Consider the following 20,280-nt stretch of genomic DNA (forward strand, 5'->3'; position numbering starts at 1 on the left):
CTTTTCAAACAATTTGACAGTCCTAAAGTTGACTTTGGGACACATGGCATTGATGACTCACTTCCTAAGGTGTCGACACTGGCCACACCTGTGAACTCCCACAGAGTAAATACGTTAAAGTGAAAAAACAATGGCAGGACCTGACAGGGTTAATGTTTCCATTGCGTACAACAAGCATTTGTTTATCATGGTAACCACATTGTAAATAGAAAATGAGCGTTATAATGAATGTGAACAAATGTAATTTGGTCTTCATTCAAACAGGTAGGCCCATTTAGGTGAGGACACTTATGTCTAAGAATGATTAGGAGGAAAGACTTAGATGGAAACTGCAGTTAAATGAAATACACTGACGGGACAATAACAATAACAAAATACCAATCAATTCAATCTGTCAAACCAAGGTGGAGAATTTACTCAGAACTAAATCACCCTGAAAAAAACAATAAAAGCAGATCCAGTGGCTCCAGAGCTGTGTACTTGTGTTGTGCAGTATACTGCAGTTTCATTTTTCTGTGACGTTACCATTGCACTAAATATACATTTGAAACTTTGCCTGTTAATACACCAAGCTTTGTAAAATCTCTGTGTGTTCGGAAATGATGACAATAACATTTAAACATCACAAGAGGTTTATTTCTGGACATTTGTTTTGGAAAAATAAAATTAATTAGAAAAGGCAGAGTCATCTAAAATTGAAGGATAAAGTGACAGAATAAAAAAAACATATATAATGCATAAGACACACACTGTAAACATTCAGTTGTCACTATGAAGGAATCCTGAGTATTCAGGTGCTGCCAAGTTTGCTACAGGGCGAGTGTAAAGGAGTGCCTGATTGTGGGCGTCAAAGGTGTGACACAAGGGGTGAAATACATTTTTTTCTTCTTTTCTTTCTTTTTTTTGCTAATTTCAATGAAATTAACAAGTTTCATCCCAATAGCTGTAATACTGTGTTAATGTTTTATTCCTTCTCTTTATTTAATATTTATTTTTGTAGGGACACGTATGTACCAGTGCCACATACCACGAGGTTAAACTAGTTTGCATTGCCCGTTCCTAGACTGACTTGATTTGTAAAAATACATAACCCAACAATAAAATACACACAAAACAGGGACAAAACACACAACTCCACAGGAACATACTCACAAAGCAGCACAAAAGCTAAACAATGATACAATAAAATTACCATAAAATTCAGTGAGAAGCATCAGATCACTCATGATCGTACAATGATCCCAGTCATGATCCATCCTGATTTTTATGAGTAAGTGTCCTACATATTAATCCACCAATCGGATTTTAGTTTTAGTTTTTAAATGTTACAGGTTTGATGCTGTTTTATGAAGCAGGTCTTTTTGGCTAAAGACAAGCTTTTGGGGTAAAAATCTCTTTTTTTCTTTTCTTAGTGTTGGTTCAAAGGTTCTGACTCAGTTCAAAATGACAAATCCTGAGTGCACGTCAACTCACATGATTATTATTATACATCATTTTTACCTTTACTGTCCTTGGGTGAGACTATAATTTGCTGAACAGTGTCCACTGTGGCCACACATGAGAAAATCAGGTGATAATGCTAAAGGCTAAAACACCGTCTAACAGTAGCACAAGCAGAGAGGAATCATAAAGTCAGCAAACCAAGTCAGTACATAAAATAAAATTTCTTACAGACTATTGAGGCATTTTATTCCTTAACGCTTTAAAGTTTTAAAAGTTGTCACTGTTTTAGTAGCTGTAACTGTTCAGTAGTATTTCTGTCTTTTCTCCTTATTTGGTTTTATTCCTCTGTTTCTGACTCAGTTTAAATTGTCATAATGACATATCAGTGCTTCTCAACTCGTAAAGCTATTATTGTACATCATTCTCTCCGTGCTGCAAACCAAAACCCTCTCTCAGACGCTTCTCAAGCTGAATCACACAGCCACATGTCCAACAGTTACACTTCAGATCAACACAGACCCTCTTGTGAGTCATCATATGGTCTCAGGTCCGCTGAGGCCCCCTTTTTAAAGAGTCATGAAAATAACTCCCCACATGAATCCCCCAAAACAGCTAAACAGGGCAGTTTTGGTGATGACTCGCCTGCGTCTGAGATATTTTGAAATTATCTTCTCACTCTGAAGCCAAAAAGTCTGCCTCAGACAAGCGTCTCCGCTGCCACACTTGTAACAGGATTGAGTGAGTGTGCAGGATTTGGCTGGGAGTGTCCTCTGAGAGGTTTTTTGCTGAGTCAAACGCAAGCACACCCTGTAACAGCGAGCACATGAAGTCACTGAGCAAAGTCTGGCAGATAGTAAGCTGACTTGCTGAACAAGCCACCCTCGGTGCTACTAACCTTGCCCTCAGAAACACTGTGGAGTTTATTAACTGCTGGAGAATGAGTTAGAAAGTGAGTCGGCCTGTTGTAAAATGTGACCTGGGAGAGGGAAAATCCCCACGGACTCTGGTAACACTGCCACTGACTCACAAATTTAATAGAAATCTTGAGTTTTTTCCTTTTTTTTTTTTTTTGTCGTCAACTTGGTGAATCAACATGCACGAATTGTCTTGACATTTAGAGGTGATCTAATTTTCCCAGCAGCCCGTTGAAACACATTGCCCACTTCCACAACATGCTATTATTATACTTGCTGTGATTATGATTAAACTCCATTCCTTCCACCTAAATTCACCTGAACTGGCTTTTACCTGAACTGACCTCATTGATGCGTGTCATACCACAAGCGTTGCTTGTATTTAACAAACTCACTCCATGAGTGTACTGTACAGCTCAGTGGTATTCTAGGGTCCAAAGAACAAAAAAGTATGAAAAAAGTGTTGTTAATTTAGTTTCTTAACCAGGGAACTCCTACTGAGGGCGGAAACCTCTTTTGCAAGGAGGTTAAAGCTGGAGCAGAGGATGAATAAAACTAGTAGAAGTATTAGATTTTTTTCTCTGTGTGTTCTTTTGAAGTGCGTTAGTTTTGGGCCAACTTAAAAAAAAGAGCATTTTCATGTTTCTCAGATGAAAAATATATTTTTTAATGTATTTTATTTTTTCAAATTACACATACGTTTTCCTGTTTGTGGTTAATCTGTCAGGAACAGACACCGCTGCAGATGCAGAATTAAAACTAGCGAAAGAACCAAAATGTCACAAAATAAAATGCTCTAATAGTCTGCAAGGTCACTAAATAAAGTATTTGAATATCACTAATCTTGCATCAGTTCCTGTGAGGACATCACAGAAACGCTAGCTACTGTTAGAGCTGAAAGGTCACCAGAGGTCACTGCAGGTACTAAAGGAAGCAGTAATACAACAGTCTAAAAATACTCCATTACACGTTAAAGTCCTGCTTTTAAAACTGTAGTAAAGTATTAGAAGTAAAAGTCTTTGTTCTGCACAATGGCCCCTTTCATAGTGATATGTTATATATTATGTTGTTGTTTTATTATCACTGAAACATCATTTAACTGTTGACACTGGTCAGGGAGTAGCTCATTTTAACTGCTTCATATACTGTTGTGTAGCTTAAAGTGGAACAATAAATTATAGTCTCTATGGTGATATATATATTTTTTCAGGTACCTCAAATTTGTACTTAGGAACAGAACCTTTATAAATGTACTGTGCTATTTTCCATTGCTGCTATTAAGTGTACCACAACTGTGCATTACTTTGTTAACTACGACCAGTACTACGGTGACTATCACCCACACCTGTGATGGATACTGTTATATTATTCTACCTGGTGTTGACTTATAGTACTTTTTGTCAGCTTTAATACTTCTGAAAATGATGTTGTTTTATTTTTAAGTTTACCTCAAAGCCACAGAAACCAAAAGTAGTGTGAACAGAACAAAAGTGAAACTACCAAAGCTACACAGATAACTAAACTGAAACAATGACAGAGCGAAGCAAAGTAAACAAAGAAAATAACAATTCCGATCACACCACAGAGAGGAAATATCAGAAGGAAGGAAGTGTTAACATGAAGCAGTGGGAAAAAACTAAAGATTGAATAACCAGACTAATGACGGCTGGCTGCTATTTAGCTGCTTCAGTTTCAGGCTCCTTGTGTGTGTTGGCTCACTGTCAAAGCTCCCTGTTTGAACAGGACAAAGACGTCGTCTGCTCTGAAAAATGGCAGGAAAGAGTTTACCTCTTAACTCACAAATCAAAGGACAAACTTATGAAAGAAGGATGGAAATGGGACGATACATGAGACAACAGTTTAAAGTACAAACAGCAGATCACACTATGGGCAGCACAATAGCAGCATTATTTGTAGCTGTAGTCTGTTGAGAAAGAGTAAGGATTCTAAAATTGTGAGAGATATTTTAAAAATAATGCAATAAAGCAGCACAATTGGCAGCTATTTGTTGAAAATCTTAATATTATCTGAAATAAATGAAGTGAAATTATGCTGTGATCTGTTTGGAAAACAGTTTTTCTGAATTCTCATGGCAGCGGTTTGAGAGTTTGAGACTTAGCTTTAGTAGAATAAGTTCTTAAACAATCCATTAATTTGAATTAAATGTTGGTTATTTCATCCCTTTTTGAAGTGTTAAAGTGTAAATATTTTTTAAAATTTTATCATTGTATTTTATTTTACCTCTCATCCATTTAAGTCAAAAGCTCTTCAGTTTATTTTTTTTTTTCATTATTTATATTTGGTCCTATCTTTGAAGTGTAAATGGTTATTTGGCAGCATAAACTTAAAACATAAACTTTTAAAACTTCAAAATATATTTTACCACTAAACCACATCTATAACTTACTTGTCTTTTCATGCTAAGCAACACGTACGGAAAAGCTATTCTTTACATGACCACATCAAACTTACTGTATCACCATGTCTTGCAAACTGCAGCATCATGTAAATCCAGAATGGAAGTAAAAACACAGTCCAGAATTTTAAAGAAAATTGTGACATAAACAATCATCACAGTGGTTAAAAGAGTGCTATCAGCTAACAACTCCTCTCCGGGGGACTGCTGATGATGAACATTTTGACACTGTCAAAATAGAAGTTGTGTTGCCTGTAATATATCAGTGGGAATTAACCCAGCGATGATGGTAATGGTGATTCAGTTTGAGTCACTGCTGTTGTTAGCAGTGGATGGAGCCATGCAGAATCATTTTCCAGCGAAAGGTGCATGGAAGCAGTTATCAGGGTTACCATTAACAAAATCTGGGAATACCTGGAAGAATGAAACACACTTCTGAGGAATGACAAAAGATGGTGTCACTGATCATGTTGGAGAGCTTGGAAAGTCCCTAAAAAACATGCAGAGTATTGGTTATTCTTAAAATGCCAAAACATACTTTTTGGGGGAGATGCGTACTGTTCACCTGTCACAATTTTAAAAATTCTGAGGAATATGCAATGATGTGCGCAGAAAAGAAAACAGCTGTTGTGAAACCAGTTGTAGGAAATAAATATTTTTAAAAAAGACAACATGGTGAATCTTAGTTGTATTAGCAGGGAAATTCTGGGGATTGCTGTGCCTCTGCAAGAATGATTACCACAAACACTTCCAACAATATTTTGGCTCTGGTGCCACCATCAAAGTTTCATTAACTTAATCTCGTGGAATTTCATTCATGTCCTGTCATGTTTTGAAATCCAACCCCATGCAATCTCAGGCACATGCTAGCTGCCCCTTTGGTTTTCAGAGTCAAATTGCCCCTCTTTTTTTTTTTGAAACCACCACTTTACCGATGGCCAGATGGGATTAATTGCTTTTAATGTCATGCCACTCAGGCCTTGGGGGCCCTAAGTGCCTCAGGTGAGCCTCCAAGCCATAAGGGCCTCCATGTCTGTGCTCACTGAGCAAGCTCCCCTTTTTCATCTTTGGGCACACCTGCCCCTTGAGTTGTCAGTGGTGTGAAACTTGGAGAAGAAAAAGCATTTGATGTTACGGAGCCTCTTATCTACTGACTCAAATTTCAGTCTCACACACCCTCACCCAAACGGTAGGTTTCTGGTATACATTCTACCTTGGAAAACCATGTCTGTTATCTCACACCATTACACCATTACACGCCACATCATGAAAACAAAACAGGACCTGACAGTCAGGGTCTATTAACAAGATGGCGGACAAAGAGTCAAACATTTGACTCTTACATTTTCCACTGAATTTTAGGGAAATAAGATTATGTAAATACCCAACTACATGGAAACTATGAGACACAAATTCAATGGAAAGCCTAAAGTAATTCGGTAGAATGATCTAAAACTACTAGAGTATAACTTTAGGTGGGTGGACTATCCAGACCATTCTGCAACATAGTGGTGGTCTGTGTCAGACTGTCAGTATTTCTTTTAGTCAGACTGAAGTATCAGAGTTTGATCTCAAGAGGGCGCCCTGTTCCACAACTCTTCTTCATTTCTGCAAGAAAGACGAGCACGAAAAGCAAATTACTGCCCTTGTACAGGATGAAACACAATGGGGTTTTTTTTATGTATTTATTTTTATAATTTTATAGTTGCTAGTTGCAACTGATGCTAAAAATCCAGTTTTTTCATTGCAGCTAATTTAGGGAAAAGTCTCTTAATAACAGTTAACTAAATCAAATTCAAATTGAGGTTCACTAAAATTCTCCATGAAAATGGCAAATTCAAACAAGACAAAAGCTTACTCAAGAGCCTGCCAGGTGTGTATCCTCTGACAAGTTTTTGCATGACCTGGTTCAAACTACCCAGATTTTTTATGCATTTAAAAGATGCACAAAATCCTCCATGGTGAGTTTATGCACTGGAGGAATTCATCTTTTTGTGTCATTACTGGCAAAAAGAATGATTTGCTTTGCCATTAAACACTGCTGTACATTAAACTCACCTGAGAAAAAAAAAGGAATGATCAAGATTGATGCAGCAAAGGCAGAGATATTAATTATTGATTTTTCCTAACAAAATCTGCCCTGAAGCCTTTTTTTCTTACAGTGCAATATGTAGCCCAATTACTCTTACTAGATGTTTTATAAAAAACTGTAATGTAGTGGTACACTGATGTCATGACTTTCAAGTGTTTATTACATTAATCTAGATCGTATTTATCAACCACTGTAACTGCTCATGCACAATGAAACATGTTTCCACATGTAATTATATCTAATAATACATATTCACACACATTAACTGTTAATGGATACATTAATAAACACGTAAAAACTGCTTACATTTGCTGGCAGCTCCACTTTAGTGTTTCATAAACCATTTGTTACTTAGAAATATTGCAGAGGGGTTAAATATACTTACCAATGCTAAAAATATACTTACAAATACATGAGTACTGATAGTAATTTAAAACCAGCAAACACATTGTTGCATATTTGAATTATCATCTTTATTTATTATATACTTTGTATTTTTACATAAAGAGACATATTTCTTTTACACATATAGATTATATGGTTAATTTGTATCTGTATATATGTACACCTTAAATAAATCTTACATTAACACCAAGAAAATAAAACATTTACAGTGCAAGAATGTTCATTAGTGGTCAACTTTCACGGTCGCTTACCCTGGAAACCACAATCAACGCCAAGCTCATAGGCTAAACGGGTTTGATCTTTTTGTTTTTTTAAGTCTCACCATTCATGCTCTCACACAAAAACATCATGGGAACTCTGGAGAAAAAAATATTTGTTGTTTTGACAGGAGGGGCTTTAGGAATGGAAGTGCACATGTGACCGTAGTAGTAGGAGGTCGACCGAACTCAAGCAAATTACCTCTTCACCTGTTAAAGCTATACTCTAACACACTTATTCACTTTCCTGCCAGGAGTTAGACAAAAAGACTGATACAACTGTCATGTCTGCAAGGTAAATGTGAAGCTACCACCAGGAAACAGCTGGCTTGACTGGAAATGGATAAACAGTTCCACAGAACCACACTTGTTGCCTAGAACATAAAAAACAAAACAAAACACAAGTTAAATTGTTAGTTTGTTACCTTTGGACACAGCTAGGTGAACTGTTTCCTCCCGTTTCCAGTTTTTGATCTGAGTTAATCTAACCAGCAAGCTTCAAATTTCCCATACAGACACGAGAGTGGTGTTTTCTCACCTGTCAACTGTCAGCATGTATTTCCCAACCCGTCAAACTGTTCCTTCAATGACAGGCGCTAGTACAAACCAGAGGTGAGGCGTGATGGTGTTAAGCATGTGGACACTCTGAATGAGTGAAAGAGTGATGAAAGAGTTAAATGGCAAATGTGCACAGGAGAATTTCACAAAGTACATGAGGCATCACGGAGGCCTTAAACCGAATCTTTGAATCTTGGGGGTGGAAAAAGTTCAAGGAAATATAAAAGATGAGAGCACACTACACATAACAGTTTAACATAAGAGTTTGGTTTATGCAGGTGTCATAGTTTTGTTTTTCCTGTGCTGTGCAGCCTGTACCAAATGTCAGAAACCACGGTGGCAGCATCACTCAGTCCTACATTTGTTGAATCCGAGGAGGCAATAACAAGGGTTTTACCCTTGTTTTCTTACCTAACTAAACAGGCTTGTGTACAGTTTAATGTATGGTAATCAGATGTTGAGTCATCTAAAAACAAATGCTCTTGTGTTATGTTTTACTAACCATAATACCATGATACAATGTCTCTTTCCATCCACTATAGCAAAAAAGAAAATAAATCAAAGTGAGTAAAATACATGTGTGAACTGTTTGGTTTTTGCAAAAACCCGGAGTTTATATTTACAAAGCAAAACCAATGAGTTCTCGGTGTTCCTCTCTGAATGGATGCATAAAAGTGAACATATATAGTTGGATAAGCTCAGCTGTACAGTCGGTGGGTAACCAGCCCAAAATTCCTTGCATGCATTTCTCCTCACACATTCAGAGAATCTATTTACTATTATTTTACAGTTAATTCCTACTAAGCTGCTGTACAGCGGCTGTGTTGAGGTAAAGCGGGTGTTTCTGGCCAGCTCTAACAGGAAGGGATTGTAGGTCAGTTTTAGGAGAAATGGTGGCACGCTTTTTCTCGCGGGGGTTTTGGACCACGTCGGACAGAACAGGAAGGACAGCGGGGGGGACACACACGCATGGGGGGGGGGTGCGGTTCTCAACAGTGACACACACGGTATATTGCTGTTAAATCTGTGGTTTCCACATTCTATGTAGCTTAAAGACAGATTGTGATTATGATTTCTATTTCCAGTATAAAACACAACATTGGTGTATATTTTCTTTTTTTGCAGTTAGTTGCAAAATACTGGTAGTATAACCTCTATTCATAATTTAAGGAAAGGTCATTGTGGGATGACTTCAAATGCAGTTTTGCACACATGCACACAAAAGCACCTTTGATTAGAAAAGAAATTGCACAAGTTTGATAGATATCATTGACCATACATGTTGACATTTTCTACATAGAGACTGAGCACTGGTTTGCATTAAGAAGTTATGAAACATGTTTGAAAAAGTATACATTTTGGTATACAACTTCTTAAATGTTGATTGGTATTATTCACCTCCAAGTGTCTTTTTTTTTTCCTTTTTCTTTTCTTTTTTTTTTTTTTTTTTACATGCAGTTGACTCCTTGAAACTACTACCCCAGGAGCTTGACTAGCCGGTGAGTTGAGCCCAGTTCTACTGTGAACAAAGCACTACACATTGACTAATCTAAATCAACCATGACGCTTAAACACTGTTAAGTTCTTTTCAAATGTATTATTTTGACATTGACTTCATTATGGGACTTTAATGAGCCTAAATTACTCATGCTTTTTTTTCCCCAACCAGTGAAAGATATTGAAGGCTAGCATATATTTCGAGAGGCTTTTCTTTCTTTGCCTTTTATCAGTCGGTGTGTGTGAAGCACGAAAACGTCTGTACAATCAGAGCGTGTGTTCAGTGGCAAAAGAAAAAAAGAGGAGCAGATTGTCAAGAGGACTCTACACCAACTAATACTGCTACAGTACATCTAATGCTACTTCTATGTATTTCATGAAAATTAATCCAAAATTTAAAAAAAAGGAACAAGAATCATCTGAAGAAACATTCAGTGGCGAGAAATGACATGTGGCAGGGAAGAGGGAAAACTTAAACCCGTCACTCAGACTGAGCACAGATGAATTTGCAAAAAAAAGAAAGAAATAATGAAGAATTGTGTCTGCCCAGCAAGAGTCTTTGAAAAACAGCAATCCCTTGTTGCTCAGGTGCAAACCCCACAGGAGACTCTTTTTGCTCAAACAGGAAACACGTTTGGAACGAAAATCTTCATCATCCACACAGTCTGCCTTTTCCCTAGCCACAAATATTCCTCTTCACTCTTGGTGACAACATCTTAGTCTGTTGAACTAGTTCAAATATGCCCACAATTTCAGCTCAGTCACTGCATTTATTAGTAAGAGTTTTATTCAGTGTATCTTTACTAGATGCCCCCGCCCGCCCCCTGAAAGTTCACAGGAGGTCATTCTCCTCAAACAGCCAGACATAGTCTTGATTTCAGCTCACCTAGTGATGCTAATGGCATGCATAATGTTTCTATATTTGGCTGATACACCGACAACTCCCCTCACTTGCCAATTCAATAATATTAATAAATAAAAATCCACTCAGATTAGGCCTATGTTTACCCAGCCAAGCCAGAGTCTTGTGCCTTTGTTGGTTTAACTGCTCCCCGCCACCACTTGCTTACTGAAAATATCAGTAGATTCCATAATTTTTTCATATTCCTATATTATTCTTTTGTCTAGTCCTCCTTTTATTCCTGGGGTAAAGGATCATAAAGATCAGGGACGAGTGATGGCAGACACTAAGAATGCTCGTAGTGGTGGTGGTGGTAGTGGTGGTGACGAGGGAGAGGAAGTAGGTCCTCAAGGGTCCTCAGACGGACACCGGACAGGTAATGGTCTTGTCCTCCAGCATGACGCTGAGCACTAGGAAGACAAAATACAGCATGAACATGATGAAGCCGAGCAGCTTGCTCATGCGCCACTTGCAGGCGGCGATGGAGATGATGACGAAGAGAAGCATGAGGAAGAGGAGCACGATGGCACAGAAGAGGCCGTTGGAGCTGACTTGAACAGGGCTCAGGCCGCTGAACAGGGACCAGAGGAGCCAGGGGAATGGCAGTCTGCAAATACACAAACACATGTTACATGCTGTTACACGCAGGACTTCCATCTCTGTCGAATTTACAATAGCTCAGGCATTTAACAGTTTTTACTTGATGTAATTAGATTGGATATTTACTCTATTGTTCCAAATGTTCAAACCTTCACAGATAAACAGATAAGAGCATGACACAAGTTTTCTCTGACGTTTTCTGGCAAAGACAGATTTTATGTTGGTCGCAAGTTGCTCACACTTGGCAGAGCATAACACAACATGCAGATAATATGACGCAACGTGACTACAATAAATCTGCAACTCAGACAAGATCAAATTAAAGAGCATCATGACAGCAGCTGAAAATCCTGTTTCTGCTGATCTACAATGGTTTAATTTCTCATCTTGCTGCTTTAATGTAAGTTGTGTCATAGTTGTGTGGGTTATTTGTTATTTGTTTACAGATTAGATCTGTGTATAGACCCAGTAAAAAGGTTCGCTCGGCCTCACTGTGTTGTTTTTAAGGCCTTGCAGTGGCCTTAGAAACTGTGAGACCCTGCACAGACTCAAACCATGCTCAGCTGGCGTACCCAACAGTAATGTCAAAGATGTTGGAGCCTACGGAGCTGGATACAGCCATATCACCCAGCCCCTTGCGTGCCACAATAACACTGGTGATGAGGTCAGGGATGGAGGTTCCAGCTGCTAATATAGTCAGGCCCATAATCTCTTCTGTAATCCCAATGGTCTCTCCAACCTGCAAAAAAAAAAAAAGAAAAAAAAAGGAAACTAAGCTTTGGGGTAAATAAAACCTAATCTTTTGTTCCAGCTATTTTTAATTTCCTTGTGACGCTTGGGAGCTGATGGAGGTGACAAAACTCCAGCTCTGATGGTCGCTCTGTTTTGAATAAGACAGTAGTGATTATTTATGAGTGGGTGGATTATAGAAAAGGGCTTCATTTTAAATGTCAAGGAAACTGAGAGAAAAGACGGCTGCATCTTGCCTTTGTTTTTTGGGGGGTTTTTTTGACACAGATTATGTTTTTATGAGAATACTCAGTCATTTTTACAAGAAGACGTAGACATGTTTTTGAGAACTTTATACCTGGTGAGCCCACCACACCATTAGGTACGAAAAGCCTGCAATCCAGCAGATGGCTCCCAAGAAGGTGATGGGGAAGAACTTCTTTGAAGACTAAAAGAAACAAAAGTGAGGAGTCAATTTAGCAGCAAATACACACAAAACTGACAGCTTTGCAGTTTTGGTTCATATCACACAGTTCCAGGTGGTCTCACAACACACACCGGTTTCCTGACATCAGGCAGCGTTAGCCACAGGGGGAGGACGATAGGCATGATGAAGAGGTAGGTGAAGCGCTTGCGGTTGGATTCGGGCCAGGACAGACTCAGAGGCTGGTCCTCTTCCTCCTCATCCTCAGCCTGAGAGCAGACACCAAAGAAAACAAAACAAAAAAAACCAAGAAGGAATAGAGATAAAACAATTATCAGAACGGGCTGTATCCCATAAAACACGTACTTTTTAAAATGTTTGGTCAATTAAGACGTGTCATGTTTGAGTGTCCACATAATTTAATTTACCATTTTGGAATAAATATCAGGCGATATGAGGCAAAGCACTGAGCACCAGAGATGAGTCATCGTTTTTGCATGCACCTAAAGGAGTGTCTGAAAAATTCATTACAACCCAAGTGTCTATTTAGCCTGATAACTTGTCTCATTGGGACACCACTCCATAGAAGCTATCCAGAGAGTCAGGCAGTACTCTCGCAACACAAGCACTTCAAGAGGGAGAAGACAGCACAGAGGTCTGCAGAGATTGATGGCAGGACCTAGATGTGCGTGTGCCTTTGCTCCGCAGTGACCTTAAGACAGAGGAGTCTGATGGCTGTGATTTGGGAGATTGCACCGAGCCTGAAGGGCTCTGCCTCTCCAGTCATCAGGGGCTCATCACTACTGACTGCTGATGCCGGCTGCACCGGCAGACCACCGGCGTCTGATTGGACCTGCCACCGGAATGCCAAGTGAACCAAAGACTTGTCACCTCTCTGCCGATCAGCACCACGTAAGCTGTCGCGGTCTGACAAGGAAAGGCAGGAAGAAAGACAACTAAATTATCTTTTCATTTACCTGTTTGGTTTTTGTGCCTACGCGTGGAAAAGCTGACTCTCAATTAAACATTCTGGTACTTGTAAACTTTAATGGTACAACAACAAAGCCTTATGAGAGTGGAAAGATGTCTTGGGTCCCTTTGTATCCAATTATACAGGATGCTAAGGAGCCGTGGGGACCTGAAGAGAACAGGTCCAAACATGCAGATCTAAGCAGAACACAATGATGACCTAGAATTTGTCTCTTGCCCTTTTGAGAGTGATGTTAACAAAATATTTAAAAAAAAAAAGTATACAGTGGGAAGAAAAACATACAGTAGGACAGATGTTGATAACAGATGTTGCTCAGTAAATAATAATTTTCTCAAGAAAATCATTTAAGCCTTAAGAGCTTCAATCATGTCACATCTCAGCATGCCCAGAGAGCAAAGCAGAAATCTTTGAAGATGGCTACTGCACGAATCATGAATCATATGGAGCTTATCCTGCTGTGACAGCGACTGCTGTTGAGTATTGCCTGGTAACCTTGGTAATCAGAGCTGCCAAACAAAAGGCAGCGCTTGCATCACTTATGCTCAGCATTTCTCCCCCTCTCCATATCCAGATGGCTGCATTGTTGTCTGTTAAAAGGCCTAAAACCAAAAACCTGAAGCTTTGTGAAGATCAATTCTGAACATAATCCATTGCTTTTCAAAGATGTGAAGATATGAGAGGTTTTCATTAGTGTTACTATGCACCGACTGCAGCATTTGCCAGATATTGACAGCAACACAAGCTGCTTCTTCTTATGCTCTAGGAGGAAAAGCTGCTTTATATTGCTCTGCAGCTCTTTCCTGGATATGTTGACTGCATGCAGGTGAGTCCAGGAGTTTCTAGCTGACATTGCACGCCATGAGTCTGTCATTTGTCTATTTATGATTTGCTTTCCTTGCTTTCTGTGCTAAAGTTCCCCATAGAGCTGGAGCTCCCTACTCTGACTTGGTTCCCAAATGCCAGCCCCTTGGGGGCCTTTCCTGCCCCGTGGTGCCTCAGTTGGCAACACTGCCAACTCTGAGCTTAAAGGCACTGACTTTTACCAAGCACCACAGAGCTGCGAGGGGAGGCGTGACATTTGCTTTTTTTTTTTTTTTTTTTTCCTCCCGGAGGGAAGCGTTTGCGCTGGCACCTGGTGTGAGGCAACAAAGCTACAAGTGGTTCAAATGGTTAAAAAAAAATGTCCACAGACTACAAAGAGGCTGTAAACATGACACATCTACATTTTAGCACCATGGAATGGACGAAAGCAGATGTGCTTCTGCTGATCACACAGCAAAGCTGTGAGATGAGACAGTAAAAAGTAGAGATCCAGAATGTGCACAATTAAAAGTTACATAAGTCTCTGAATGTGTTTTGCGGAAAAAGAAAAAAGATTAAGTTCATGATCAACCATGTACCTGATCTTAATGCTCTTCTTCAGAAACTAGACTCATTTCTTTTTATAGTTTGACCATTTTTCTGAGCAGTGTCACATTTTTCATGACAGTTTCATCTTTTTGGAACATAACTATTTGCGGATGTACGACTCTCACAGCTGCCATGGCGTGAATATCAGCATCTGCTATTTGGATTTTTTTTTTTTTTTTTTTTTTTTTAAACCCAGAGGCTCCATCTGGATATAAAATATACTATTTAGCAAAAGAAAAGCAAACAGATAAAAGAAAGATAAACACAGGATACACAATGTGTTTTCAAATGGTTTTAGTTCACATAGAATAGGTAGGATGAGTCATAAGATCCTGTGGGTTATGAAATCCTTTAGCTTCTCAGTGTGTTATTTAAAGAAATGATTACAGGAGCTTTACACTATCGCAAATATTCAAAACATGCTCTGAAAGTACAAAAACCTGAAAAGAAAAGCAATTTGCTGTGAATCACAAACTGAATGTGCTCATCATTCACGTTACAAGAAAAAAGAATTATAAAATTAGAACCAAATGAATCTACACTACATATATATATATATATACACACACACTTTCCACCAATGCTTTTATTAAAAATAAACCCTTTAATTTCTGCTGTTTTGGGAAATATGGCAGTATATGATATTTTCTGTCTGCACAGCTCTCATGGGTTTTAATAACAAAAAGGGAAGCTGGGAAATTGTGCTCGAAGTCTGCTGCAGATTTTAATTTGACCTTAACCATCCCCTTATTCCCCAATCTTGGTTGCCAAGGCATCCAGGAGGAATTGAACAATTAGTATGACGAGGCCTCTGGCGGCATATGAAGGTGTGAGCTGTTTCCAGCTACTTCCTGGCTGACACAGACAGGTGCACTGTGGGACAGATCTCTAAAAATAGCAGCATGTGAGAATTAGGCATGCCAATAAGCGTCCAGCTCTTCTAAATCCTGTGAATCACCACCTGAAAAAAGGTGTTTCTATATTTCTATATCGGGTTTTTTGCCGTCACCTCGAAAGTTAAGTTTTGAAGTGAGTTTAAAAATTGTAAAAAAAAAAAAAAGTATTTTCAGCTTCAGGGGAGTGATGACAGTTTTATCAGTAAAGACTATTATTAACCCGAGAGCGAAAGATCAATCTGAAAACAACTCAGTGCAATGGAAGAGATCAATACACACACGGTCCTGTTACGAATCAGGGCTCATCTTTAGCTGTTTCTTGTGCAGCCTATTCTCAGATCCTCGTGGATGCATTCACACCAGTTTGTATTTATAGACTACTGTATCTACAGACTGCTCTATGTTACCTGGGAGAAATGCTGTATATCAAAGTGCTACTGTATCTACAGTATTTTTAGGCTCAGAAAGATCTTATTCTTTGAAGAGTTTTTGGTTCCAGTAACACAGTACACTCGAAAAAGTGTTCTTCATAGACTGGGCTTTGATTCAAAGGAGGATTGTTGTAGATTAAAACCTGTCCCTGTAGTATTGTGAAGACCTTTGTCTGAAAAGCTACTGGCCACATTATAGTTTATTTGCAAAGCCTTTACAAATCCCTGCAACACAAGATCATTTGAGAGGAAAAAGAATAATTATATAGAGGGCTAACAGCTTGAATTGAAGTAAACTGCATCAGATTAACCCAGAGAACAGAATATGAAATTAGCTTTAGGCTACTGATGAATTTATTCTGCTACAACCTTTAAATTAATTGATTAGAAACAAACAAAGCATGCATGCATCGTGTTGGCCAAAGTGTAGCTCCAGCAGTTTATACAGAACACATGAGTTGCTTGTCTTCTTCTGCTGTATTTTTGACAGAGTAGCTGATCAAACGACATCTTCTGCCCTCTGTGACTGATAAGCATTTTATTTTGAATGCGGCTCTGGGAAACCTGAATGATTAATCTAAAACTAAAGATTTCAACCCAGGATGGAAACACAACTTGTCAGCCTCTTGAAAAGGGGTAGCGGGGCCCAGTTTGTCTTGGGGTTACTCGTGGTCATGGCAGTGTAATGAGTGAGAATGACCGGCACGCCTGTCTCTTCTGCCTGCTGTCCTCTCTGTGTGCCACTTTGAATCTCTGCCCTCCTGCCCCAGGACCGTCTGCTGACCTGGCGGGTTGCTGCGTCCCGCCGTCATCTCTCATGCCAGCGCAAATGCTGCAGGTGCCGTTCTGAGACTCTCTGTGTCTGGCCGCACGTCAACGTCGACAGTGTGTGTTTGTGTCGAGGCATGTGCGCGAGTGTGTTCGTGTCGGGCGCCCAGCGGCGGGGAGCAGCAGGTGAGTGAGGAGTGTGATTACAGAACTCAGTGGGAGTGGGCGGGTCTTTGGCAGGTCTGGCTGAAGATGGAGGAACAAGCCCAAGTGCACGCTGGGAAATTATCAGCAGTAGTGACCTGTGCCATAGTCAGTGCAACCTTTGCATCAATCACACTCAAGATGGGACACAGACACAGAAGAGAGGCATAAATTATTCATAAATGTCTCTCTCTGACTTTGATTTCAGTCTCTCGGTTGTTATCTTTTAATAACATGACCCAGTTAGTTGGCTATGAGATATTTTGGTTGGAAAAAAACAATAGAGTCTGGTAGCTCTCTGCAGTTTCCTCCTCTGTTGTCGTGTTTGTACATGTTATGTATACTGTGGTTTCTTACCGTCTCCCCCTCTTGCCCCGCCGTTCCATTCATGGGTGGTGTCACTTCCACTTCCACACTGGAGCTGTTTGGAAGGTTCTTATCTGTGCGATGTTTGAAGAAGTGAGAAGCATTTAGAGGAACAAAAGCCAACTATGCCTCAAATAATCACAAGGGTGTTAGCTGTTATCATCTCGGCAACGTTAACCCTTTTCGACCCTCTGGACACAAACTTTTTCAGTTTCAAAATACTTCAACTTTATCATTTTTATTTATTAGTTGATTAATTGTTTCAGCAACAATTGTCATTCAGTCTGTGTCATGATATGGCTAATCTCAATGACTTTTAATGACTTTCATCAAGTCTGTTCCATTAACATTTCCTTTTTGTATTAAAGTGTAAAAAAAATGATGCAAATCTAAATAAGAATCACATCCATGTATGGAGACTCATTTTAATACTGCATATGATGATTGTCCCTCTGTGTATGAAAGTGACGGTGCACGTCTGAGGCCGTTACTCTCATCTCCCTCCCTCATCATTTCCTGGTGACTGATATGACTCCATTTCATTTGAGGCCAGACTTACTTAACAGCCCTTATTAAAATACAAAGAGCCGAAAGCCATGTAATCAGATGATAAAACTATAATTGCCGTGGAAATTGCTTTAATCCAAGTGTGGTTGTGACACAGTTACAAAGATTCTCAGATAGATAATGCGACTTGATATCACTGTCGTCCAAAACACGACCTCACTCCTTTGCTTGGATGCTCTGATGTTACAGATAAAAATGGGATATGAATCTAATCACATGCATAATAAGCTAAACTATTCCAACAGGAAATCTTTTACTACACCATAGACTAAATTTAAGATATGTGAGGCCTGAAAGACCAGTCATGCATTTTGATTAAGATGGTAATATGTTAATGAGGTGCTGTTAGCATAATTCTGCCTTGTTGATAAACATCTATGTCCTGCTTTGATTCTGCTGCTCTGACTGCATTGTGGCCATGAAAGCGCTTCCTCTGGCCTCCTGTTTATCCTTTGGTCCGGTGCTCTTTGAAGTGAAAAACACACATAAATAACACTTGCCGGTGACTGTGATTGATTTAAATACTGCTTGAAGACAACACTTGCAATCAATTTGGCAGTTCTTGATAATGTCATGCTTGTTTAACATTGGATGTGATGCTCATTAACTATTTCAGTGGGCAACCGATGACTATTATAAGGAATATTAAACCAGGTAATGCCAGCAGCAAACTGATCTTTGTTCGGACAGAGCTAAGCGAGCTGTTTGCCCTTGTTTCCGGCCTTTATGATAAGATAAGCTAACTGGCTGCTGGTGTCAAACTATGGCCTTAAAATCCAAGAAACACAAATGCAGCTTTTACCTGATCGGCTTGCGACTCCGTTGGCCTTCTCGCTATCCTCCACCTGGCATTTCTTTTTAGCGATCTTGTGAAGGATGGACGCCTTCTCTCGAAATTTACCTGCAAAAGAATTGCCACAATGGTTAAACAAGGAACAAAGCGCTGCATACCGCAGCATCCTCAAAGCCCCTTGGCCTCATCCCAGTCAGAGCTCCTTCGCTGTCACCTTTGACCCCAGATGGGTCACATTTCAAAGGTACAGTACAGGCAGGTTAGTGTTTTACACAAAACTGCCATTCAAACAAAATCAACAGTCAATATGACATAGCATATCGTATATTGATGATCCTGCAATGTCCTGGTCCTTGGTGGGGTCAAAGCCAGCAGGGAGAGAATCTCTTGTGAAGAGATCTGCCTTCTGGAGGTCACATATGCTCCTGGTCTTGTTCAGTTGTCGGATCAAAAACTCACAAGAGATGTTAGAGGCTAGCAGAGAACTAAAAAGCACTCAATAGTTTCGCTGGGGACAACATATAAAAACAATTATACATAAATTAATACAGTTATATGATTGCTGGTTTCATACATTTAATCATTATCATAGATTCTAATTAATTAATTTAGCCTCATGTGTGAAGCAGTGCTTCCTGTTTTTGGTGCATTAACTGTGTGCAAAGCCTCAGGAAAACAAACATACTGTCACATGCACGACACATCTGCTGGTTGGTCTGAACAAATGTTTAAAAAAATCACGTTTGTTGATAATATTAATAGTTTCATAACTTTAGTCATACAGGAGAGATGATGCTGTGACGCAGTAGACTGAATTGAAACCAGTCGTCAATTGAACAACACGACCTTGTGGTTTACATAAGCAGCGTGCCCTTTTGACATCAGAAATAAGGGCTCACGCAAGGCAGTTCTGCCCATGTTGTAATGACTAGCGATGACTCGCCGCTGGCTTGTGGAACAATGACTTTCCATGAAATCCCCGTGGCCTGAAATCCCCTAACGACACACACACGAACAACAATACAGGACTGAGCCAAGAAGAGCTATGATTCCAAATGCACCAAATCATGAAGTGCACATTCTCAGGTTCCCATGTTATACAAGTTAGATTTTAATGTTTGATGGCTATGCAGGCTGGGAATATTCAGCAGTTGCAACTTTTGGCAGTGTTTGTCATTTGACAGCAAACTGGGTCCAATGAAATACTGACTCATCTATCAAGTTCTTTTGGAGCAAAGCCGCTTGTGCATCATTAACCGTGTTCCTGTCATGTATCCATATTTAATTTCACTGGCTTCCTGGGCATGTCAGTCTTTGCATGCGTGTCCTGCCTAGTCCCAATCAGCCCACTGAGATCAATTCTGAAAGATTTTTTTTAATTTTAAGAGGGCATGGCTGATTTGTCAGTGCTTGACACAGTGACGCATCGATACATACTCCACCCAGCCATGTCAACACTGTCTGTGACCTTCTGGCCAAATCATTAACCACCCCAAGTCACTACTGGCCTTCCTCCCGTCTCCTCTGTCTCACTCTGCATTTCTCCTTTGCTTTTTTTCCCTCCTTTTCTTTTCTCACTCATCTATCTTAGGCAAGCGCTGTCTGTCTCTCACTTTGT

General features: G+C 39.6%; 1 protein-coding gene across 1 annotated transcript in view; it reads right to left on the minus strand.

Annotated features, from left to right (window-relative positions):
• Positions 1-10,242: 10,242 nt before the first annotated feature.
• Positions 10,243-20,280, minus strand: part of LOC121177031 (sodium/potassium/calcium exchanger 2-like) — a 36,950-nt gene continuing 26,912 nt past the window's right edge. The window contains exons 6-11 of the mRNA XM_041031217.1: positions 18,672-18,770; positions 17,294-17,376; positions 12,371-12,505; positions 12,171-12,260; positions 11,656-11,822; positions 10,243-11,090 (exon numbers count right to left, since the gene is read on the minus strand). Of these exons, the coding sequence (XP_040887151.1) occupies positions 10,841-11,090; positions 11,656-11,822; positions 12,171-12,260; positions 12,371-12,505; positions 17,294-17,376; positions 18,672-18,770 (824 nt within the window). The 3' untranslated portion in view covers positions 10,243-10,840. The remainder of the gene's footprint in view (positions 11,091-11,655; positions 11,823-12,170; positions 12,261-12,370; positions 12,506-17,293; positions 17,377-18,671; positions 18,771-20,280) is intronic.

This window comes from Toxotes jaculatrix, chromosome 23, assembly GCF_017976425.1.
Source record: "Toxotes jaculatrix isolate fToxJac2 chromosome 23, fToxJac2.pri, whole genome shotgun sequence".
NCBI classification, from domain to species: Eukaryota; Metazoa; Chordata; class Actinopteri; family Toxotidae; genus Toxotes; species Toxotes jaculatrix.